Source organism: Eumetopias jubatus, unplaced genomic scaffold (assembly GCF_037043125.1).
Source record: "Eumetopias jubatus isolate StellerSeaLion01/CBP00866 unplaced genomic scaffold, mEumJub1_p1.0 scaffold_3, whole genome shotgun sequence".
Classification (NCBI taxonomy): Eukaryota; Metazoa; Chordata; class Mammalia; order Carnivora; family Otariidae; genus Eumetopias; species Eumetopias jubatus.
The window spans coordinates 147,228,599-147,250,624 of record NW_028274809.1 but is presented as its reverse complement, the minus strand read 5'-3'; the positions used below and the strand labels follow the sequence as shown (position 1 = coordinate 147,250,624).

Here is a 22,026-nt window from a genome sequence, read left to right as displayed (position 1 = left end):
ATTCTGCATGTATTAAAATTTTCTAAAGTTTTCTTGCCAACATTCTCTTAAATATCTTAAAAAATGTAACTTTGTAAGGGCAAAAGATCATATGTCTATATAAAGGAAATTATGTAATAAACACAGTAATTAATATTAGGCAGGAAATGACTCAGGGCAAAAACAAAACAAAATAATTTCATCCTTCAATATGAATTTTCAAAACCTTAAAGAAAACAAAATCCAGGGCAGACAAATCAATCTCCATGAAATATGTATTTTGTTTCAAAATATACCCTGTATCAGAATTGTGGGGGTGCATTTGTTATCTGCAAATTCTGAAAGTATTACTAACAAGGAGCTTATGAAGTGGTTAAACATTTTCATGTTCCCAGATTACTTTTTAGCTTCCCAAAGTAAATATTTATCACATTAAAACTATTACAGGGGTGATAAACTATTTTTTTCTATATTTGGTCTGAAGCAAGACCCCAATTGCACATTTCTCTTATGATTTAATAGGAAACTGGATTAAATAATTTCTCTGGGTGGTAGATAATAATTTTTTCATTATGTTACTACTTGAATCATCATCAGTATAACTGGTTGTCAAGAATGTAAGGGAGCAAAAGCCCCAACATACAAATTAAGTACAAGTCTACAATTCCTTGTCCATGATTTAGAAATCCAAAAATATTTCAGATCTAGAAATGGTGGTTACTCATATGGTGGTAAAAACTGACTTGAACTGACATGAACTATTTATGGTTTTCATTTTGTCCATTTTGTATAAATATTCAGACTTCTTTACTACAAAATTTAATGTGTTTGATTGTGAGTATTGCCATCGATTCCAGTTATATAATATCTGATTTATGTATTACATCACCTTTCCAGAACCTGAAAAATTCTTAACTCTGGAAACCATCTTGTTCTAAGAATTTTAAGCATACACAACAAAAAATCAGCTTTCAAAAATTTATTCAAGCTATGAGACTAGAAAGTACAGGAGGAGCAAATTTGAATATGTTAATATATTTGGCTATATAGTTATCGAATATAAATATATACATTTATTTTTTGATGTGACATATTCCTATTTCTTGTTTTTTTAAACAATTATAAATATAAAATAACAGCTACATCTGTTTTTGACGGGTGCATACCTTGGAGTAGAGTATTTTGGTAATTTCCTGATCTCCCCTGGCTTTTCACAAAGCTGAGGTCATTTATATAATATAAATGCTTATGTGAAATAATGAGATTGATGACCTTTGCCTTGTACTTCATAGAGAAGATTGGACCCACCTATTATGAACTCCCCATAATTATTTTCCCTTTACCTCTACATTGCTGTTGATTTTTTAAAATTTATTTCTCCTTTCTTTCCTTTATAGAAAAAGAGTTGATTTTACTTTAAAGCTAGCATCTCCGTTACGTTCCAATGAATATCCTCTATCTAGCCCAATTCTTCAATATTTCCTTCTAATTGGATCCTCTGCCTCAGTATATTAATAATTAGTTACCCTAAATATTTAAAGCATTTTCCATTCATAATACCATCTTCCTTAGCTACTATTTTCCCTTTCTTTCCCTTATTCCATTATTTGATGGTCTTGAAATAACAGAGAAATTTCTGTCTCCCATTCCTGACCTTACTTCTTGGTCATTCTTTTTGAAATCCTTTTTTTTTTTTTCATTACTCCCTTATAACGTCTCTCATGGAAATCAAGAGTGATGTCAGTTATCAGATTCCATAGCTGTTTCTTGAGCCTCATTTTCTTGGATTTCTCTAAAGAATCAAAATGTTTGCTCTTGTCTATCTCTGGCTACTGTGGTGATATGTCTTTCCTACTTTCCCTCTCCCTTACTGACCAACTCTTTCCTGTTTTCATCGGCATTTCTTCCTTTTGTCCCTTCTCCTCTGGACACATTGGACTATTCATTATCCCCCAGATATTATATACACTTTCCATATTCCATGTATGTGTTTATGTACTTGTGTTTCTTCTACCTCTGAAAGTAAAAATCTTTTTCATCCCTTAAGTCTTAGCTCAAATTTCATCTCTTGTATGAAAACTTCATTGAATAATTATCAGTATTCTACTCCTCATTTTGAAACCCTCAGACCCTTTTATATGTACCTATTCAATAACATATTATTTTCTACATTTTATTATATTTTTGGTATATGTATTACTTCCATTACTAGACTATCAGTTCCGTGAAAATGGGGGTTTTGTGAGTTTCAAAAGAGTTCACTTGAGAATTTCATCATTCGAATATAAGCTCAATGTGAACAGGAATATTTACTTTGCTTACTGTTCAATCCTCAACACTTGGGGGAGTGCTTGGCACATACCAGAAACCCAATGACTATTTGTTGAATACAAATACAACATAACACCTAAGATATATGATGATATACATATATATATACATATATATATGTGATGATATATAATGATACTATACAAGGTGTTACTGAATAACATTAAAAATTCAAAACATTTGATTCCAAATGAATGTTCCTTCCTTCAAAGCAAGTGAGCTCTGGAAGTTATATATTTATGCCCATGAGGCCAGGTCACATATGTGGGACTTTACCCCAAACTAGTTTGTTGAATCATAAAATGGAACTATCTCAGTATCACCCTGATTTTAACAAAAACAGTATTACCCAACTTTACTTAATGTATTGTTTTAATTTGGCTCTGAATTACATGTGGCTGGAGATGAAATCTACAATCTCTAGCTTTTAGTCACGTAAGTCACCTACAAGGTCTCTGGATTTGGGATTGCCATAGAATATACTGAACATGTTTCTTGGCAGGTGGAACAATTCATTGAACTTTCTCCCTTCCCAACTTCTAAATTCTGGAGGATTTTGTCCTGGATCTTTTCCTTACAACAATCCCAGATTCCAATCTCTTGGATTCTTTTCTCCCAATGACCTTTCTCATTGATTTACATACTTTAAGTATCATTCTATATCAATGGCTTCCAAATTGATACCTCCTAACTTCTTTGTGGACTGCCAAACTATAATTTCTAGTCACTCTTCTGATATTCATCTAAACTCTTTTTACTTCACAAATATTTTCCCAGTCGTGACCTCATGCTGTCTTTGCCACTTTAGTAAATTGAACTCAGTCACCCAAGTCATGATGCTAAGATTCATTATGACACCATACCCTATACTACCTCACCATTTTCTACAAAGACCTGGTTAACTGAAGTTTTTTCATTTTTGTTTTTTCCTATCATCTTTGAATGGTGAAATTTCTTTAGTAAGTCAATTCCACCATACAAATAAGCATTGTTCATTTAGAAAGAATCCTGAAAGTTTCAAATATTTATGTGGTAGTTTAACATATGTGGTATAAATTACACAGAAGCGTACTTAAATAGCTCACAGTTATACTCCATCTATTTGGGTATCAAATGATTTTTTCCCTTTAGAAACTTTTATCCCAAAATCAATTTCAAATGAACGCTAAGCAATTTATTATAATCATAAAAGTAGTGTCATTTACTAAAAGGAGTTTTTAATTTTTCACTTAGTTCCATTCCTGCTAGTTCTTTACTACTCTGGGCCTCATTTTGCTTTGCCTTGGACTACTTCTCCAGCTTCCTAAGCGTATCCCTGTCTCCCCCACCGCATTGACATAAAAATAAACTCTTTAAAATGAGACTTTGAACTGTTACCTCCTGAACCTCCAATGGCTCCCGGTCAGCTGTCCCATCACGGGGCTTCTCACAACCTCTCAGTCTCATATGCCCCATTCTTAGTCTCACACCTTCCTACTCACACATATCCAACACGTTGTTTCACTTCATCTGTGTTTCTGAGAGTGTCCTGTCATCTCCCCTCCCCGAACATCACTGGGTCAGGAACGATAAACATTTTCTGAAGGAACAGTTGGCTCAAATGTCTCCTTCTCCAAGAATTTTCTTTGATCCCCCAAATCTTGTCTGGGTTTTCTTTCTCATGACTGTATGAATACTCAGGGCATATCTCTCACTGCACCAACCTCACGGTTTATATGTCAAGTTTTCTTACTACAGTGTGAGCACCTTGAGAACCCAGCCAGTGCATTAACTCATCTTTGTATCCCTGGCACAGTTGCTCATTAAAAGAAAAAATAAGTGATTAAATAAATAAGTGCACAAAAATCTCTCCTCGAGCCATCATTCCTTGGTATGCTCAGAAAATATCAGGGACCCACACTTAGGAGAAGTGTTTATCTTATGCCCAGACAAGAAATATATGCACCCTTGTGCTTGATGACAAATAACACAGTAGAGTCGATGCCTACATTTGGTATGATACATTTTTTTTGAACTTTTAGAGCTTCTATTCAATATATTTATTCAGTATATATAATATATAAACATATTAAATATTTATTCAATATATATGAAAGAATTAATCTCTGAAGCATAACTGTTTACATCTTTAGATTAATAAGTCAACAAAGTGCAATGACAAATCTGAAATACCTGCTTGGAGACACAGAGGTCTCTCTATCACGTATTATAGGAATGGCATGAAAAGTTGCAAAGAGCTCCAGACCAGCAAATTATAAACCTGGAATTAGTACTACCTCTACCTCTGATTGAAGACTCTATTAAAGTCATTGAATCTGTCTGTTTTCTTACAAAACAGGGGAATTATACTTCAGGAATCTTTCTACCCTAATGTTTTGTATATGGCTTTCAAAAGAACAGAAAACCTGCAATAGTAGAATATGTGTTTCAAGTGAAATTAATGGAAAATATTTAGAAGCTTAAGACCTATTAACATTATTTTCTCACAGTTCTTAACAGATGAACTGATAACCATTCTAGATTGTCATAGGTTACAGGCTTACTCCAATTTTCATAGAAGTGTGCATAATATTAATATAGAATTTTATTTGTAAAAGTGAAAAAAAAAAATTGTCCTTCTAAAAAACCACTAAAGGAAAATCCTCTGGTTGTTATCAGAGTGTTTGAAAGATACAGTAATTCTGGGAAGGATGCACCTGCCCTAAGGCAAATGAGTTCTTAAAAGTTTGGGAAATACTGTCCCAACATTCCCAAATTGGAGTGTTTTAGCAAAAGTCATTGCTGTGCTTACTAAAAGCAAGAGAATCTCAAAATCACATTGAGTCTATAGTAAATCATGCAACACTTGTTAGGGAGGCTTTACGATGAGAACAAATGTGAGGTTGATAAAATCTCTCTATTTTCATGATACCAGCTGCTGGATTCTAGAAGCAGATGTTTGCACACGACAAAAAGAGATGTCATTGAAACTTTTAAAGTTAGGTGAACTATGGGACATTTGCAAAGTTTGGTAATCAAAAATAAGCTGAAGCTGCTCACAGTTTGGGGAATATTTTATCCAGTAAAATGTAAAGCCAAATGAATTCTGCAAGTCCTAAAAGACAGCATAAGAGGGTGAAAAAGTTGATATTAAGGTGCTCTTAAAAAATGCAGTCCAATAAAAACTTATAGGGCTTGAAAATAATAATTCTTGGCGCAAATAATACAATTTCTTAAATGCCACATATCTGAATCATAAAGCAGCCATGTCTTTAAAAATTTGTAAATGATTTCTTCCTGGCATTAAATATTCAACAGTTCCTTCTCTTCCCCCCCATATATGGCAGTAATTTTCCATTTCCTTCCTAAGATAAATTGACTATTAATAAGTTTACAGCAGCATTTCTTTAAAAATTATATTCAGAGATTGTGAGATGGCTGCTGAGGGGATGGAGGTCGCCATCATCTCTGTGTCCGTACTTACGCAGAAGCGATTTGCTCTTGCTTGTTATGGGAAGGTCTGGGAAAAGACACTGATGGATTGGAAGGGTCAGAGCTGCAGTAACCGTAGTGCAGCATAGAAAACAGAATGGAAGCTTGAGAATGAATACAAAAATACTAACCTGGTACTTTCCTATTTCAGGTCAGTTCTAGGGGAAATTGCAAGGTAGGTCAAGATTGTGTTCAGTGTCCTAATCCTGTCTCAGTAACCCTGTCCCAAATCCTGGGTGTGTGGTTCCACTCCTATTTTGGTGGACAAGAGCTTTACCTTCTATTCTCCCATCTCCCTGCTACTTCTTTAAATCATTCCTTCACAGCAAAGTATAGGTTGTGGAAAGTTTTTTTTTTTTTTTTTTTTAAGATTTTACTTATTTATTTGCCGAAGGGAGAGAAAGAGCCCACAAGCAGGGAGAGTAGCAGACAGAGGGAGAAGCAGGCTCCCCTTCCATCTGAGCAAGGAGCCCTATGTGGGATCATGACCTGAGCCAAAGGCAGACCCTTAACTAACTGAGCCACCCAGGTGCCTGTAGGTTGTAGAAACTTTAAACTGTTTCCTTTCTGGACATAATTAGAAAAATGGTGAAACTGCAGTCATTCTGCAGTAAATTAGGGAGGGAGATTTGAAGGAGTGGGGCTCAGAGCCTCGCCAAACAAATACCACAGTCCTTTAAACTAGCCTAATCCTGCATTGAATATGGGGCCCACAAGCAAAATTCAAGCACTGACTGGAAGAAGAAGAAAAAAAAAAAAAAAAAAAGGAACAACAACAACAACAAAAATCCATTAGCTTTAGTTTTTGTAGTTTTCCATAATGTCCTCTGGGAAGAGGGAAAGCAACCCTTAAGAATGTAATTTAGTTTTTTTTTTAAGATTTTATTTATTTATTTGAGAGAGAGAGAATGAGAGAGAGAAAGCACGAGAGGGAAGAGGGTCAGAGGGAGAAGCAGACTCCCCGCTGAGCAGGGAGCCCGATGCCGGACTCGATCCCGGGACTCCAGGATCATGACCTGAGCCGAAGGCAGTCGCTTAACCAACTGAGCCACCCAGGCACCCAGAATGTAATTTAGTTTTAAAACTGAATTCACTGGAGCAAATCTGGCTTATTTGGTATTTCTATTATTCTCAACTTTCTATTGATTTTGTATTTATTAGATTTTAATCAGGGATTCCGTTGTGAAATGTTTTGAACCCAGAATGTAATTTAAGAAGTCAGATTTTTCTAGCAGAAGCGAAAGGACTGGGGAGGCACAGAATTGAATAGGAAAAAAAAAATTATAAGGCAATCAAATAAAAGGAGAAATGAGAAAGAATTTGAAAGAAGCAACTCCTTAGGATCAGAAAAGTCCTGGAATCCAGTTACAGAGGAAGGGACCAGGAGGGGGTCCCCTAACAGGAGCGTTAGATTCCCTGATGGTGATCCTTCCACTGCCATGGCTAGCAAAGGCTGTCAACACTTACAATGTGCGATGCTAGTCCACTAGCTTCTGGCTTCAAGAACCTGGTTTCAGTCAACTATAAAGATAGCAGAAGACATTATCTTTGAAAAATTGAGAACAGTCTTAAGCTAGCAATAAGGAGCTCAGAGAAATCATCAGAGAAATAAAGAGCTCAGAGAAATGCATCAAAAATGCATTTTGAACACTGCACATTTATTAATTGGGAATCAGTACAGACTATTGAATTTTAGGGAAGGCTTACTAAATCTTTTTAAAGAAGAAAAGGTAATTGCTAACAAGCAAAATACTTTTCCAGACTTCTGTAGTGGACAGAAATTCAGAGGTACAGGTACTTCTTTAAAGAAGTCAAAGTGGATTGCTTTACCTACCTACCTATCTACCTACCTACTTAGAATTAATATTTGACAAAGGAAGTATGGAGACAATCTAATTGACAAATAGAGAAGCAGGGCACAAAAATGCAAACAAATAGAAAGAAACTAAGTACATTCTTTGAGAATTTTTTAAATCCCAATAAGAGAAACTAAAATAACCTCTTTCTATTAGAGATTTATTAATATAAGATCCTTAAAGCTATCCCCAGTTTAGTGCCCTGTATCACCCCTTCAATTAACATCCCAAATTCCCCTATTTGCTAAAAAAACGAGTAACATATACTAGTGCTGTATATTTGGGTTGATTAAGCTGATGGGAGCAAAAAACACAATTATCAGGAATAGAACAAATGGGAAGAATCTGCGCAAAAGAGAAGAAAAAAGTAATATTTGAACTAATAATATGAAATCTCAAAGGCCTAAGTCATTTGCAGAGAAAAACCATTATTAGCACAGAAAGTTACATTGAAAATGTGAAGATTATTTTTGGAATGATTCTAATTTCTAAGTTAAAGAAAATTTTGATTTAGAAATAGAACGTTATTATTCTTAATAGAAAAAAATTAAACAAGGAAAGAAGTTAACTAAATTAATATAGAAATGTAAAATATAATATGCTAGATTATTTATCATTTTTTAACTGAAATGTGTTAAGCACTACTACAAATTTTTAGGAAGAGAAAAAGACTCATAAGCAGGTTTCTTTTTGTTTAGTTTTTGGTTTCTTTCTCCTAAGAGGAAATTTATTTTTGTTTCTTAGGAGATTTTTAAAGGCATTAAAAACTAGTTTTAATATTTGAAATCTGACATGAGATAATTGCTTAAATACGGCTGTCATATCTTTCATCTATAACATATTTTTTATAGGTGTGCATTGAATTAATTTGGCATTGCTTCTCATGACGCTTTTCAAATAAATTAACAGAGTGCATTGACCAAGACAATGGCTGATTGCTTCTTCAAACGTTTTAAAATTATTTCTGAGTAAACTGTTCATTACGTGAATAGTATAAAGCACTGGGTAAGGCTCTGAAGGCATGCCATTTTATTTCTAATGCTGACTTCACTACTTATAGCTATAGAATATTGAAAAAATTTCTTAATATCTACTAAATGTGAGAGTAACACTAATTACCTATTTATGAATGCAATGAAAACTAAATAGGATAATAAGTTTTAAGTACTGAATAATTCATTCAATGCATATGAGCTATTTTGATGTTCTCCCCTAAGGTTTGCATACATGAACTCAGGTTTTAACTTACTCGTCAATGTTTATTTGATATCTAGTCATAAAAATGAACAAGATTGTCTATTTGGAACAAATTCTCCCATTTGGAGACAAAGCTGTATAGAAAAGACACAAATTTTGGCTATATATAAACCTAAGGTAAAACTCCAACCTGCTGAGCAGGCTAATAAATTTCCCATAAGATCAGTTTTCTTACATGTAGGATAAAAATGATAAATATTTTAGAGTTTGCAGGTTAAATAAGCTAACATTGAAATGCAGCTAGCACTGTTCAGAGTAAATAGTAAAAAAACAGTAAATGCTAGTCTCCTCCTCCAATCTAGATAGGTAGATAGGTGTAAACATGGATACCTGAAAGAAAGGGAAGAAAGAAAGCAAGGAAGGAAAGAGAGAAGGAAGGAAGAAAGGAAAGAAGGGAAAAAAATGATGGGCATAGAGATAGAAAAGATGAGAGATGGAGGTAAATGAGAGAGAATAGAGATGAGAGAGGGGAATGGGGATACAGAGAGAGAGAGACAGAGGAGAAGGAGAGAGCGATCCCTCATCTCTACCAGTTACATACAGTTTCTTGAAGGCAGGCTCCAAGTCAAATTTATTTTTGATGTTCCTAAAGAATCTAACTTCCCTCATGTATTGAAAAGATTTATGGATATTTATTAAATAAATGAATTAATAAACAGTCAAACAACCAATGAAACACTACTTTAGCTAATCCTCCAAAATCATGTTTTAAAGTAGAGGTCAGTATCTTTCCTATAATTCATAGATTATCTAAGTGTGGCTTTCAGCTTCCTAATAACTTTCCCATATTAATTAATGAGGACGTGTGGAAACTACTTGTTTTAGAGGAGACATCTGCATTAGCATTCTCACTCTGAGACTAGCAACTGTTTTATGTGTAACATTAACTAAAATATATGACAAATGTATGTTCTTCTAAGAACAACAGCCACCCTCCTAAGGTATTATTTTCTAATATCAAAATTGAAAAAACAGATTTTCAGTATAAATTACATCTTCAGACATGAATAAAACCCCTTCCTTTTTCCATAAGCGTCCTTACCCCTTCCCATCAAATACATCACTCACTTGGTTGATGAAAAAAATTTAGAGTTAATGTGAACAGCATATAAGCATTTTTTTGATTCAAAAAGTTTCTCATGAAGATATAATAAATGCAAACTATTTACTTACTCTATGCGGCTTTACAAAAAGTAGCCAATGCATTATCTGTCAATCACTTTATTACACACATAAATGAGTCTATGTTAGGTTCTGTATTCACATATCAAGATCCAACAGCCCATTATTTAAAATTTGTCTAAAAAATTAACATATTATGACATAGTCAAAACCCATCAAAATCATTTAAGTCACTTCAAGTAAACATTCAAATCTGTAGGAATTATGAATATTCCACAAGCATTCAAATACCTTTTACTGAAAATAATTTAAAATGCAATGTTGCATTGTTAAACAAAAAGTTGCTATGGTATATTTGGCAGTTATAACTTATCAAAAGAAGGCTTTTTGGGAGGCCAACCTTAAAAAAAATCCAGCATAATTATATTCAGTGCAGAAATTCAAATATATATAATACTGAACATATGTATTTATCTCTGTATTGAATTTATATGTGTGTAAACGTGTGTATTAAAATTTCAACATGATTTGAGAAATTAATAAACATGGTATCTGTTGAAGTATGTGTGATATGACAGACTGCACTACAGGCAAAACTTTATTTTCTATGAATTGTCAATCAATAAATGGCTTAGAAGAATAAATGACTATGTCTCATAGTTTAAATGTAGTTTCTCATTAAAAAACTGAAATAATAAATATTAGGTATATTTAAATATCATTAGTATTTTGAAAACTAATATTAACAAATATAACATGCATTTGTAATTCTGAAATCCGGTTTATACAATAGTTCTTTTCATTTTTTATAATGAAACATAAAAACCTATTCCCAGGGTCTAAGTCTTACATGTAAGAGTTCCTTATTTCTCTTTGGGTGAATCATTAGCAAATATTTCATTGTGTTTGAAACAATAAAAACAGCAAAACTAATAAAAAGGCATATCAAACAAATAAATTGAAGATAGACTTTTAGAAAAAAAATATATGTATTTATTAAGAAGTGTTTCTTTTTTATATCTCTATCAGGGTCAACAAGTACATGTTTATTTGACATCCATGCAGATTTAGATGTAAATCCAAAACAGGAGCCAAAACTCTGGCTTCGCTGTAATTTGACTCTTGAAAAATGACTCTGAAGCTAAAATTCATACTAAAAATAAACAAACATTGCTAAGAGCTACAAAATTCCAATCAGGTTTTCATTTTACCTAAAAGTGGTGAATTTACTAAATTTAGTCTTGTAAATTAGTATATTAAGATGTGCATATCTAGCTAATACATGCCCTATTTTCCTGGTTAATAAAACACAAAATGGGAAAGGTTAGGAAATGTCCATAAAGATAAGAACAATCTAGTGACTTTGGTCAAGTTCTCTTTTTAAGAAGATTACAGACTAATATCCATGGCCTTCCTTTTTCTGTTGTTACTGAGGTATTGAATAGCTGCTTTCTGTCTGGGACAAGCTCGGGATTTGCTGTTTCTTTTGATATATTATCAATGGTCCATTCCACCGTGATAAACTGCAACTCTAATACTAATAGGTTTATAATGACTGCTTAAGCTTTACACTTTGTAAGCATTGGAAGGCTTCACTCACCTTGTTCAAGTGGTTGGCTTTTAGTTGAAGTAGTTTTCATCTTGAGTGCCTCCCTAACAGACATGTCACAGCAGGAGCCTTTGTTAGTGTCTTGGTCACTGTCAGCCTGATCACTGTCCCCGTGCCCACTGTCTCTCAGGCTGGCTCTTTCTGGGTCCTTAAACGTGGAGCTACTGAAATACATATAAAGAAAAAGAAGAGAAAGTGTTGTCTCTACGAGTTTGAATCTGAAGTGTAGTCTCTTGCAAAGCAATTTTGACACGAATGCAAATGGGGAAGCCGAGAAAGTTATTTAATAGGCCTTACCTTTGAACAAACTGCTGCCTGCTGCCCATGTAATTGGGCTCTGCGGGAAAATTGTCTGTCTGCGAAAGAGAAGGAAAAAAATACGTATAGTTGTACACTGGACAAATCTCCTGCGGAGCAACAAGATTTCCTAGTGGAAAAATGATTAATAATTCAAAAATTCCCTTAATCTTCAGATTTGTACATTTTAATTAAATTGGAAATTGCTGACATGTAATTATGTACTCAGAACAATTAAATGATTCCGGTCCACAAATTACCTGTTAAAGTAAACAATGAGCCTGTCATAACTGGCATTCTCTGTTACTACCAGGATGGATTGCACTGTCTGTGTGGTTTCATTACTTAGATATTAAGATTGAACATTTGTGGGAGGTGTGGAAAAATGACCTAATTTCTCCATATTAAAAGTGTGAATTATTTAATAATATTCATTTTTAAACATAATTACATCATCTGCTGGGATTCTATGCCCTCCTTGATGTAATATCACTTAAAGTCATCCACTCCTCAATTAAGAGATACAGGGCCTTTACTTCAAATTTTGCCAATAACAATTACAAGCATGGCACATATGGCTGAACTCATCTTTATAATTCATCCTTATCTACACTCCGAGTATGGCATTGGACTCGAACTAGACAGTGGGAAAGGTTATTACTTCTGGTTATTAAAAACAAAGTAAAATAAAAACAAGAAATAAAATGTTACTTAAAATATTGAGAGTAAAGACATTGAGAAACCAGGCTTGTTTTTGTGGTTGTTTTTACTGCTTCCAAACTGATGTGGAGGTCTGCCAAAAAGAACTGAATTCTCCTTGTATCATGGAACAGAGTCTTTTGGGAGAAAGATACTAGATCTTTCATAGATCTCCCTATACTGTACATTCATACACATCACTTCTTCTTGCAGCTGACTCAGCGACAAAGGTTCTCCTGTTTTCTGCATCACTTCATATCACACCATTGTGCTCTGAAGCAGCTACGGATTCGTACAAGATCATCCAGCACGCAAGTATCAGTGACACGGGAGCATGCAATTCATGAAGAAGAGGGCCCAAGGTAAGGCTTAATGTAGTACAATATGTGTTTTCCTTATAAATAAAGCTAATTTAAACTAACAGTACCCTTTTTTCTTCCCATGTAATAATTTAATTTTGTGGCTTTCTTAGACTATTACTGAAAAGAAAAAAAAAGATATGTTAAGAGTAATAGCTAAAAGTACTACCTAAGTTTCACCGTCTGTTAAAAGTTGGGGGACAGGAAATACCCTCATAAATTTCTTAATCTATAATCTTTTTCTGTTGTTGTTCAAATGACCTTTATCAAAGTGCAAAGATGAAGGTAAACAAGGTCAATACATTTCTCACTTCTAATCCACTTTAACTAGTAGTTGGTAGCAGACATTTTTCATTAACATGTTTTATTAGTTTTGAGATTCTGTGAAGCACCTTAATTTTTCTTTCCATAATGGCAAACTATCAATTCTTAAGGATAATGATCTTCTAGTAAAAATAATAGTGGCGGGGGCAGGGGAAGGGCGCCTGGGTGTCTTAGTTGGTTAAGTGTCAGACTTGATATCAGCTCAGGTCTTGATCTCAGGGTCGTGAGTTCAAGCCCCACACTTAAAAAATTAAATTAAATTAAATTAAATTAAATTAAATTAAATTAAATTAAATTAAATTAAATAATAGTGGGAAAAAACACTGGGGCAAAATGTTTGCAAAAGAATTTTGCCAATTTTTAAAGCTACAATTACTTAAAACTCCACATTTTAACTTAATAAAATCTGTTGAATTGGTCAAAAACATGTATGCAAACCATTATTGTTGTCAGTTAAAGACTAAGCCATGAGTATCTTAGAACAATTCAGAAAAACAGAATTCTGGGTATTAAGGAGAGAGTAAAATGTGAAGTGAAAGTGGGAACTCTAGTTTTCATAAGTGCTATTATAAGTAACCTTGTGACTTTAATGGCTTTAATTAGGTGGAGCATCACAGGATATGGATCCCTATTCAGTCAGACACAGAGAGACAGACAGGGAAACTTCCCTTCCTCTGTTCTAATAGGGACAGTATCTGAAAGTGTTTGCCTCTTGTTAAAGTTCTAAACAGCTCTGATAAAATACAGGACTTAAACTAAGAAATAGAATACATTTCCCCACTGAATGAAGGACTATTTTTAAATTATGTGTATGTGTGTGCATGTGCATGTGTGTGCATGTGCATGTGTGTATGTATGTTTGCATGTATGCATCAGAGTGTTTGATGAACACTCAACAAGAGTATTGCTACCAAATGTTATTTTGATGAAAATAGAAACATGAGAGGAAGTCATAAAAAAAGGGATTTTAGAAAAAAAGAAAGATGAGAAAAATAAAAGTAGGGAGAAAGGCAAGAGAAAAATAGAGAAGAGAAAGAGAGAAAAAAAACGTATATATACTGTGGAGGAATGAGGGTGGAGAGAGGTAAAAAGGAATGTAAAAGAAAAAAAAGAAAGATTGGTTTATTATCGCAGAATTTCACAAAGTACAACTTTTAAAAATTTGCAGCTTAATCAGTAGCAGAATATTAGAAGTTTACTAATAATGCCTGCATTTATCCATTAAAATAGGTAGAAATGTAAGAAATTGTATGTGTGTTTATAATTACCATAATGAAATAGCCATTTGGCCTTAACAAACATATAACTAACTCACTATAAAACCCACACTGGTTTTAATATAGAAAATAACATTTTCATTATCCAGACTCCAAGGGTGTCAGAAAACTCATTTAAAATAATCTGGATATAAAATAACTGTATTTGCATAGAAAAATGAAAATAGACCCAAAACAAAAGCCATATGTACCACAGCATCATTTAATTTAGAAATAGAAGGGCTTTAAGCTATTTTCCAATAATGTACTCTAAAAATTTAGTTCTACCTTGCACATCTCTAAATCTTAACTTTTAAGTCTAAGAAGAAAGTAAAATTCAAGGTCAGACACTTGAAGCTTTTTAGGTCTCAGCAAAGTAATTAAATATGAATATTTGTAATTCTTGAAAACTTTATCTTCTTCCATACAAACTAATCATAGAAACTAATGTTTTCCCTTCAAACTCATCTTGAATGCAGTAACCTTTACTTTTAAAATATATAATTTGTTTATTTTTTTAAAGTACCTGGAATTGGTAGATCATTACAGAAAAGTTCCAAAATAAACACCGTAAAAACTTTAGAATATGATGACCTTTTTAATCTATTTCAGTCAAGATACAAAGACAGAAGTTGGGGGATTTTTTAGTGATTATTTGCTAATAACAAAACAGATCTGAACTATCTTATCAAACTGAGTCCACCCTCCTAGTTTGACTTTTTTGTTTTACTGTTACTTTGTTTGCTGAATATGAAAACTTAGATATTCTTTACTTTCCTTGGTACAGAAAACACAAAGAAATAAGCAAGTAATCACTTAAACAGACACACAAAGTGGATAAGTCTGCATGATATGAAGGGTTTCTTTGATTATTTGCCCTATGTATTTCTCCAAAAGTACTCAGTAGATTGTAGTCAATTTATAAAGGATATTCAAAATCAGAATTTTTGTCAGCAGTAGTCAATAATAAACTATTCCTAATGTATATCAGAATGTATATTTATATGTTCTACAATTTGCTCATCCTATTATAACTCTAGAAAACAAATCATGTTTTTTTTTTAAAGATTTTATTTACTTATTTGAGAGAGAGAGAGTGAAAGAGAGAGCCCAAGAGGGAGTAGAGTCAGAGGGAGAAGCAGACTCCCTGCTGAGCAGGGAGCCCGATGTGGGACTCGATCCTGGGACTTCGGGATCATGACCTGAGCCGAAGGCAGTTGCTTAACCAACTGAGCCACCCAGGCGCCCCAAACAAATCATGATTTAACAACAAGTGTCCATGAGGAAGACCAAAAGGAAGCACCTACTGAAACTGATCGATGTTGGCTGAAATTAGGTAAGTTCTTTATTTATGGAAGTAGATTAATTTGATATGACCACTTACAAGTGCCTAAGAAAGTTGAGTTGAAAATGGATAGTAAAAGGAGTCAAAATAGATTTTTTACTATTAAAATAATAAAAATAGAAAATTTTAAAATATATAAAGCATTTGATAAAAGTCATCATCTATTAATGATAAAAATTCTCAGCAAAGTCAGAGTAGAAGGAAACTTCCTCAACTGTATATAGAGCATCTAAAAAAAAAATAGTATAACTAACATCATGCTTACTAGTGAAGGACTGAAAGTTTTCACCCTTGGCTTTCACCACTTTTATTCATCATAGTGCTAAAAGATCCAGTAAGTTCAAAAGGCATAAAAAAGAAATAAAGGATAAATTAAATAGGAAGGGGAAATTTTTCAGTTATTCTATTCACACATAATATTGTTTAGGCAGAAAAAAAGAAGGAATCAAAACAAACAAATCACAAACAAAACTTCTTAGAACCAATAAATAAATTAAAGTTGCCATAAAAATCAGTCATATTTCTATATTCTAGCAACGAACTCTAGAAAACCAAAATTTCAAAAGCAATACATTTATCATAGTTCCCTTAGAATCAAATGCTTAGCAAATAAATATTCTCAAATAACAAGTACAGAATCCGTATCCTGAACATGACAAAAAATGATGAAATAAATCAAAGAAGACCTAAATAGATGAAGAGATATATTGTGTTAGTGGAGTGGAAGACTCAACATGGTAAAGATGTCAATGTTCCTCAAATGATCTATACATGTAACATAATAACATTCACATTTACAGCATGATTTTATGTAAATATAGACAAGATTCTAAAATTTACAACAAGAAGCAAAGTGACTATAATAGGCAAAATAGTTTTGAAAAAGAATAAAGTTGAAGGAATCACACTGTTTTGAACTTACTATGAAGCTACGCTAATCAAGACAATGTAGTATTGTAGACAGAAAAGACACATAGATCAATAAAACAGAAGAGACTGCCCATACGTAGCCCATAGAAATATGGCGAATTGATCTTTGACAAAGTTGCAAAGGCAATTCAATATGTAATTCAATAGAAATGAACCTTAACTTATACCTCACATTTATATATATACATACGTGTATATATACATATGTCAAAATGGATCATATGTCTAAATGTAAATGCAAAACTATAAAACTTTAGGAGGAAACTTAGCAGAAAATCTTTGCGACCTGACATTTGGTAGAGTTCTTAGACATGATACCAAAAAAGCATAATCCATAGAAAAAAAAAGACCCAAACTGACGCAGCAATTTGGTATTTACCTTAAAGAAATGTAAATTAGACTCACATGAAAGATTTGTACATAAATATTTACAGGAGATGTTTTTGTCAAAACTGGAGTCAGCCCAGATATCTTTCAATAGGTGAACAGACAGACTGTGGTGCATGCATGCAATGGAAAACTATTTAGCAATAAAAAGATGAACTAGTGATGTAATAACATGGATGAATCTCAAAAGCATTGTGGTGAGTGCAAGAAGCCAGTCTCAAAAAATTGCATACAGGATGATTCCATTTATAAAACTTCTCAAAAAAGAAAATATCAAAAACTGTTATGACAAAGAACAGATCAACGGATGCCAAGGTTTAAAGTTGACTACGGATACAGCAAAGAGAAGCTTTTTAGGGTGATAGAACTGTTTAGTATCCTGTTTATAGTGGTGGTTTCATGAAGTTTTATATATACATGATTAAAAATACATAGAACTCTACACTCAAAAAAGGGTTCATTACTATATGCTAATAAAAGGTAATTCCAAATTAAATCTAAAATGACATCTGCATGTCATATATACTGAAGATCCTTCCATCTCAAAGAAGATTATAAAACTACAAGCGCTTTTATTAAATATGTTCAATAAAGAATGTTTCTGAACTTTGTCTTTTAAAATTATACAGAGCCAACTTTTAAAACCTATGTAGAAATTCCATATTCATTTGGACAGACTACAAATGGATCCAGATATAAAGATCTATTTAGCCACACTAGCAAACCCAAGCAACAGTTCTATAAGACAGCCACCTTAATATGAATTATTTAGCTAAATTTTCATTTGTTTCAAAGATGTTTTTCTTGTGTGCAGTTCCCGTTTTCCCAGCCATAACATAAATACTTCAAACGAAGTTTGCAGACTGCATTTATTGCAAAGGAACAGCTTTTTTTTCTTCTTTTAAGTAGGCCCCATGCCCAATGTGCAATTTGAACTTGTGACCCTGAAATCAAGAGTTGCATGCTTTACCGACAGAACCAGCCCGACAGAACCAGCCAAGCACCCAAACAAAGGAACATTTTTTTTGTTTTGTTTTGTTTTGTTTTTATTTCAGTGCAGGAAAGAAACATGGCTACATTTTGAACAACTGGGATCCATCCACAGAAAGGGTGAGTTTTTAAATTTAGAAAATGTCTTGTAAATTGATTCTGCATTTGGAAGTGAATAGAATATCTTTGTAAAGACTCTAAAGACATTTAATTGAAATGATTAGTATCTAGGATGTACTGAAGTGTATGCAAAATATCATCAAAATAATTTTGTAACTTTGGTGGTAAAATTAGGATATACTATTTAAAATGTGTGGTTTTATATTGTATATGAGATAATGTATGAAAATTCCTTAGTTATCAAATATAATTCTTGTTATAATTTTTACATTAAAAAATCACACATGCAGCACTATAATAATCATGAAATAATGATAAGTGGGTGTAAGTCTGGGCAATTTTAAAACAATATTTGGATTTCTAGAAAATGAGACAACTGTGGGATGAGAAAAATAAAGACCTCTTTGAGTCTCATTTCTAATTAATTTCTAAGAAAAAAATATCAGAATACTATTTTCCAAAAGTATTCCTGCAAAAGGAAGAGAGAAAAATAATTCAAGCATGAGGAAAATGGATAGTACAGTTAGTTTTCACCATTGTAGATGCTATTTCAGTAAATTCTAGAATTCAATCTGTGATTAGTGCAATCACTATGTGATAAAAATATACACAATACCTTGGTACTAATTTGCCAGTATTCTCTTATATTTCCCATTACAGAGTCATGGGGCAGTCAGGAAATTTCTTATGGAGAAAACAATTTTTGACAAACCAAACAGCTCTGGCATTTCCAGAATCACTGATGTGGAAACATGGGTAGCAGTGGTTCCTAAACTGCTGGTATCCTTGATATCCTTTTACCTTTCTATGTCTGTTTCTTTATCAAAGAGGAGACTTTTGAGACAGAGGCTCAGTGGGTAAATTCATTCCATAAACTAACCTTTAGCTTGGACCCTAGGCAATATTTTAAAAATCCAGCATTCAACAATGTAAAATTCACAGTATCTGAGATCTGATCAGGAATTATAAGGTATGCAATAAACTAGGAAAATATAATCCATGGCTGGGAGAAAATCAATAAAAACGGATCCAGGCATGAAAAATATGATGGAATTAATCAAAAAGAATCTTAAAAATCTGTTAGAATATTAAAAATATGGTCAAGAACATGAAAGCATGAACTTGAGAGTAAGTGTCTCCTTAAATTTTGAGCCCTCAGTACCTCCCCTGTGTCAGCTTCATCTTGGGCCTCAAGGAGAGAAATAGATGATACAAAAAAAGACCCAAATGTAACTTGTAAAAGTGAAAACTACAAAATTTGAGATTAAAAAATACACTAAATAGGACTGACAGCAAATTAGATACTGAAGAAGAAAAAAAGATGCAGTATTTTGTACCAGGTTCTAAAAGTATTTGCCTCAATAATTTTATATATATAATATTAAATTTATCCTTTGTGTTTGTCCAAGTTTTACACATTTGTGTCAACATTGTCTTTTTAAATTTGTAATATACTAGAAAGTAGAGACAGGTATGTCAAATACAAGAAGGATCTCCCAAAGGTTGCAATACAATATGAAGAGAGTTTTAATTCTAGAGGTATTGATTTAGAATACCTCTAGAATACCTTTTCTTTTTCTTGTTAAAGAAAAGTGAAAGCATGTCCTTAACTCTTTGAAGTCATCATTTAGAGAGAACTTCTTACAAACGAATTTGGGGTTGGATGTGTAGTTATGGTGTTACATCATTATAGCTTCAGCTACATACTAAGATGATCAGTGTTTTCCTCCTTCAGAGGTACAGGGGAGTGGAATTTTGAAAGTTCTTTTGAATTAGGGACATAAGGTTGACTGCATATATTGATGCCATTGGGTTGAAAACAAAGCCAAACAAGTTGAACTTTTCCCTTAATTCAAAGGCACTGCTTTTCACATTAATAGTGAGCATTCTTTTTGCAGCAGACTGAACACAAGGGAGAGTTAAGAGGTGAATAATTCACTTGAAGCCTTTTCATACCGACATTGCTTCTGATAGCTTTGCCTTCAACAGAATATATGGTGTGGTTCTTTCTACATTGCTGAAGTAGGCAACAGCATTTTAAGCCACCACTTATAAAGTTATCTGACAGCACCTATGGCTTTGGAGTTTTCAAAGTCCATGAGGCATGGCAATAACTGTATTTATTAATGACTTCCAAAATAATACATTTTATACAAGTATAGTGTGGTCGACATTTGTGTTTTGCAACTACAGGCATAATAAAAACATGAGGAATTCTTACCACATTTAGCAAAAACTAGCATTACTTTGAATTAAAAATGAGAGGAGAAGAATAGCCACATCCTGTAAGAGAGCATTTTAAATCTACTGCTCAATTAGGATGACTGGGATGATTTTTTTTTTAAAGTAACATGGCTGTATATTAAAAGCTCTTGCAGGGCGCCTGGGTGGCTCAGTTGGTTGAGTGACTGCCTTCAGCTCGGGTCATGATCCCAGGGTCCTGGAATCGGAGCCCTGCATCGGGCTCCCTGCTTGGCGGGAGGCCTGCTTCTCCCTCTTGGACTCCCTCTGCTGGTGCTCTCTCTCTCTCTCTCTCTCTCTCTCTGTCAATTAAATAAATAAATAAAAACTAAAAAAAAAAGCTCTTGCAAGTGTTAACTCTTTGGTACATGACATTGATAACTTTAATAGTAACTTGTGTGCCAGAATTTAATTATGTAATTTATGAATCTTAAAGAAAACCATCTTTGACAAGAAAGAAGAAAATTGAGATAATCAAAAGGTAGGAGGAGTGCTATTTGTTATCTATAAAAGCACACAGAATAGAGAATACTGTACATTCTTTTTTGATATTTGCTGAAGCTTGGAGTCCATAAGCCACCAAGGTGCCACTGAATGTTAGATGTGCTTTCTCACTGGCAATGGCATAGAGTTATGCCATGAGTTGATGTTTTAGGGGGAAAAAAATCCAAAATTCGAGTTGCTAACGCCAACATCTCCAATTAACCCATTCTCTTCAGTACAGTCAGTCTCTCCATGTCAACCTTAGCTAATACTCAGTCTTTTCTTTTTCTTCCAGTGATGGTAGTGGTCGTGGTTGGGGGGGCGAGGAGAGGTTGGGAGTTCTAGTCCTTTCCATTTTTTATTTGTTTGGTTGGTTTTTGCCATCTCTCAGACAGATATGTTGTCTTAGAAGACTCTCCTCTGCTTTCCTCTTATCATGCTCTTTTTCTGTCTCTATTAAGAATATGAAAGGATTATCCCACTGGAGGGAATACCTAAAACTGGATACTCTGCAGTTGGGCCTCCAAACTGAGCAGTCAAAGATACATGTAGCCTATGAAAAGTCATTAGAAGTCTGAACTTCTAGAACTCTGACATATGAAGAGAAAGAGAGAAAAGGGAGGGAGACAAATTGGTGACTTATGATTTTACTTATTATCCCCATGAATGCCGAGTCTTCTGCAAGATACATTTCCTTAAAATCTTATTTTATTAGAGTTAAAGAACTTGCTAAAGCAAAAGGAAGTTTTTATAAATTGATTTATTTAGATTCAAACCAGTTTTCAGTCTAATTCATTTAGCTAAAATGGACCTATTTTGAATCCATACTGCACTGAATCTAAATTTATGTAAATCGTGTCATTGTGCACTTTCTGTGGTAGGAGGCTTGGAGTATGCTGCCCTCTATTAGGATCTACAAAACAGTATTAATGATATTTATTATTCATTCTTCCCAATTGCCCTAGAAGAC

At 33.5% G+C, this 22,026-nt stretch overlaps 1 protein-coding gene across 1 annotated transcript in view; it reads right to left on the bottom strand.

The window, feature by feature from the left end:
* The window catches only part of PCDH17 (protocadherin 17), a 92,125-nt gene that overhangs the window by 46,835 nt on the left and 23,264 nt on the right, over positions 1-22,026 (bottom strand). The window contains exons 2-3 of the mRNA XM_028107326.2: positions 11,923-11,981; positions 11,617-11,789 (exon numbers count right to left, since the gene is read on the bottom strand). Of these exons, the coding sequence (XP_027963127.1) occupies positions 11,617-11,789; positions 11,923-11,981 (232 nt within the window). The remainder of the gene's footprint in view (positions 1-11,616; positions 11,790-11,922; positions 11,982-22,026) is intronic.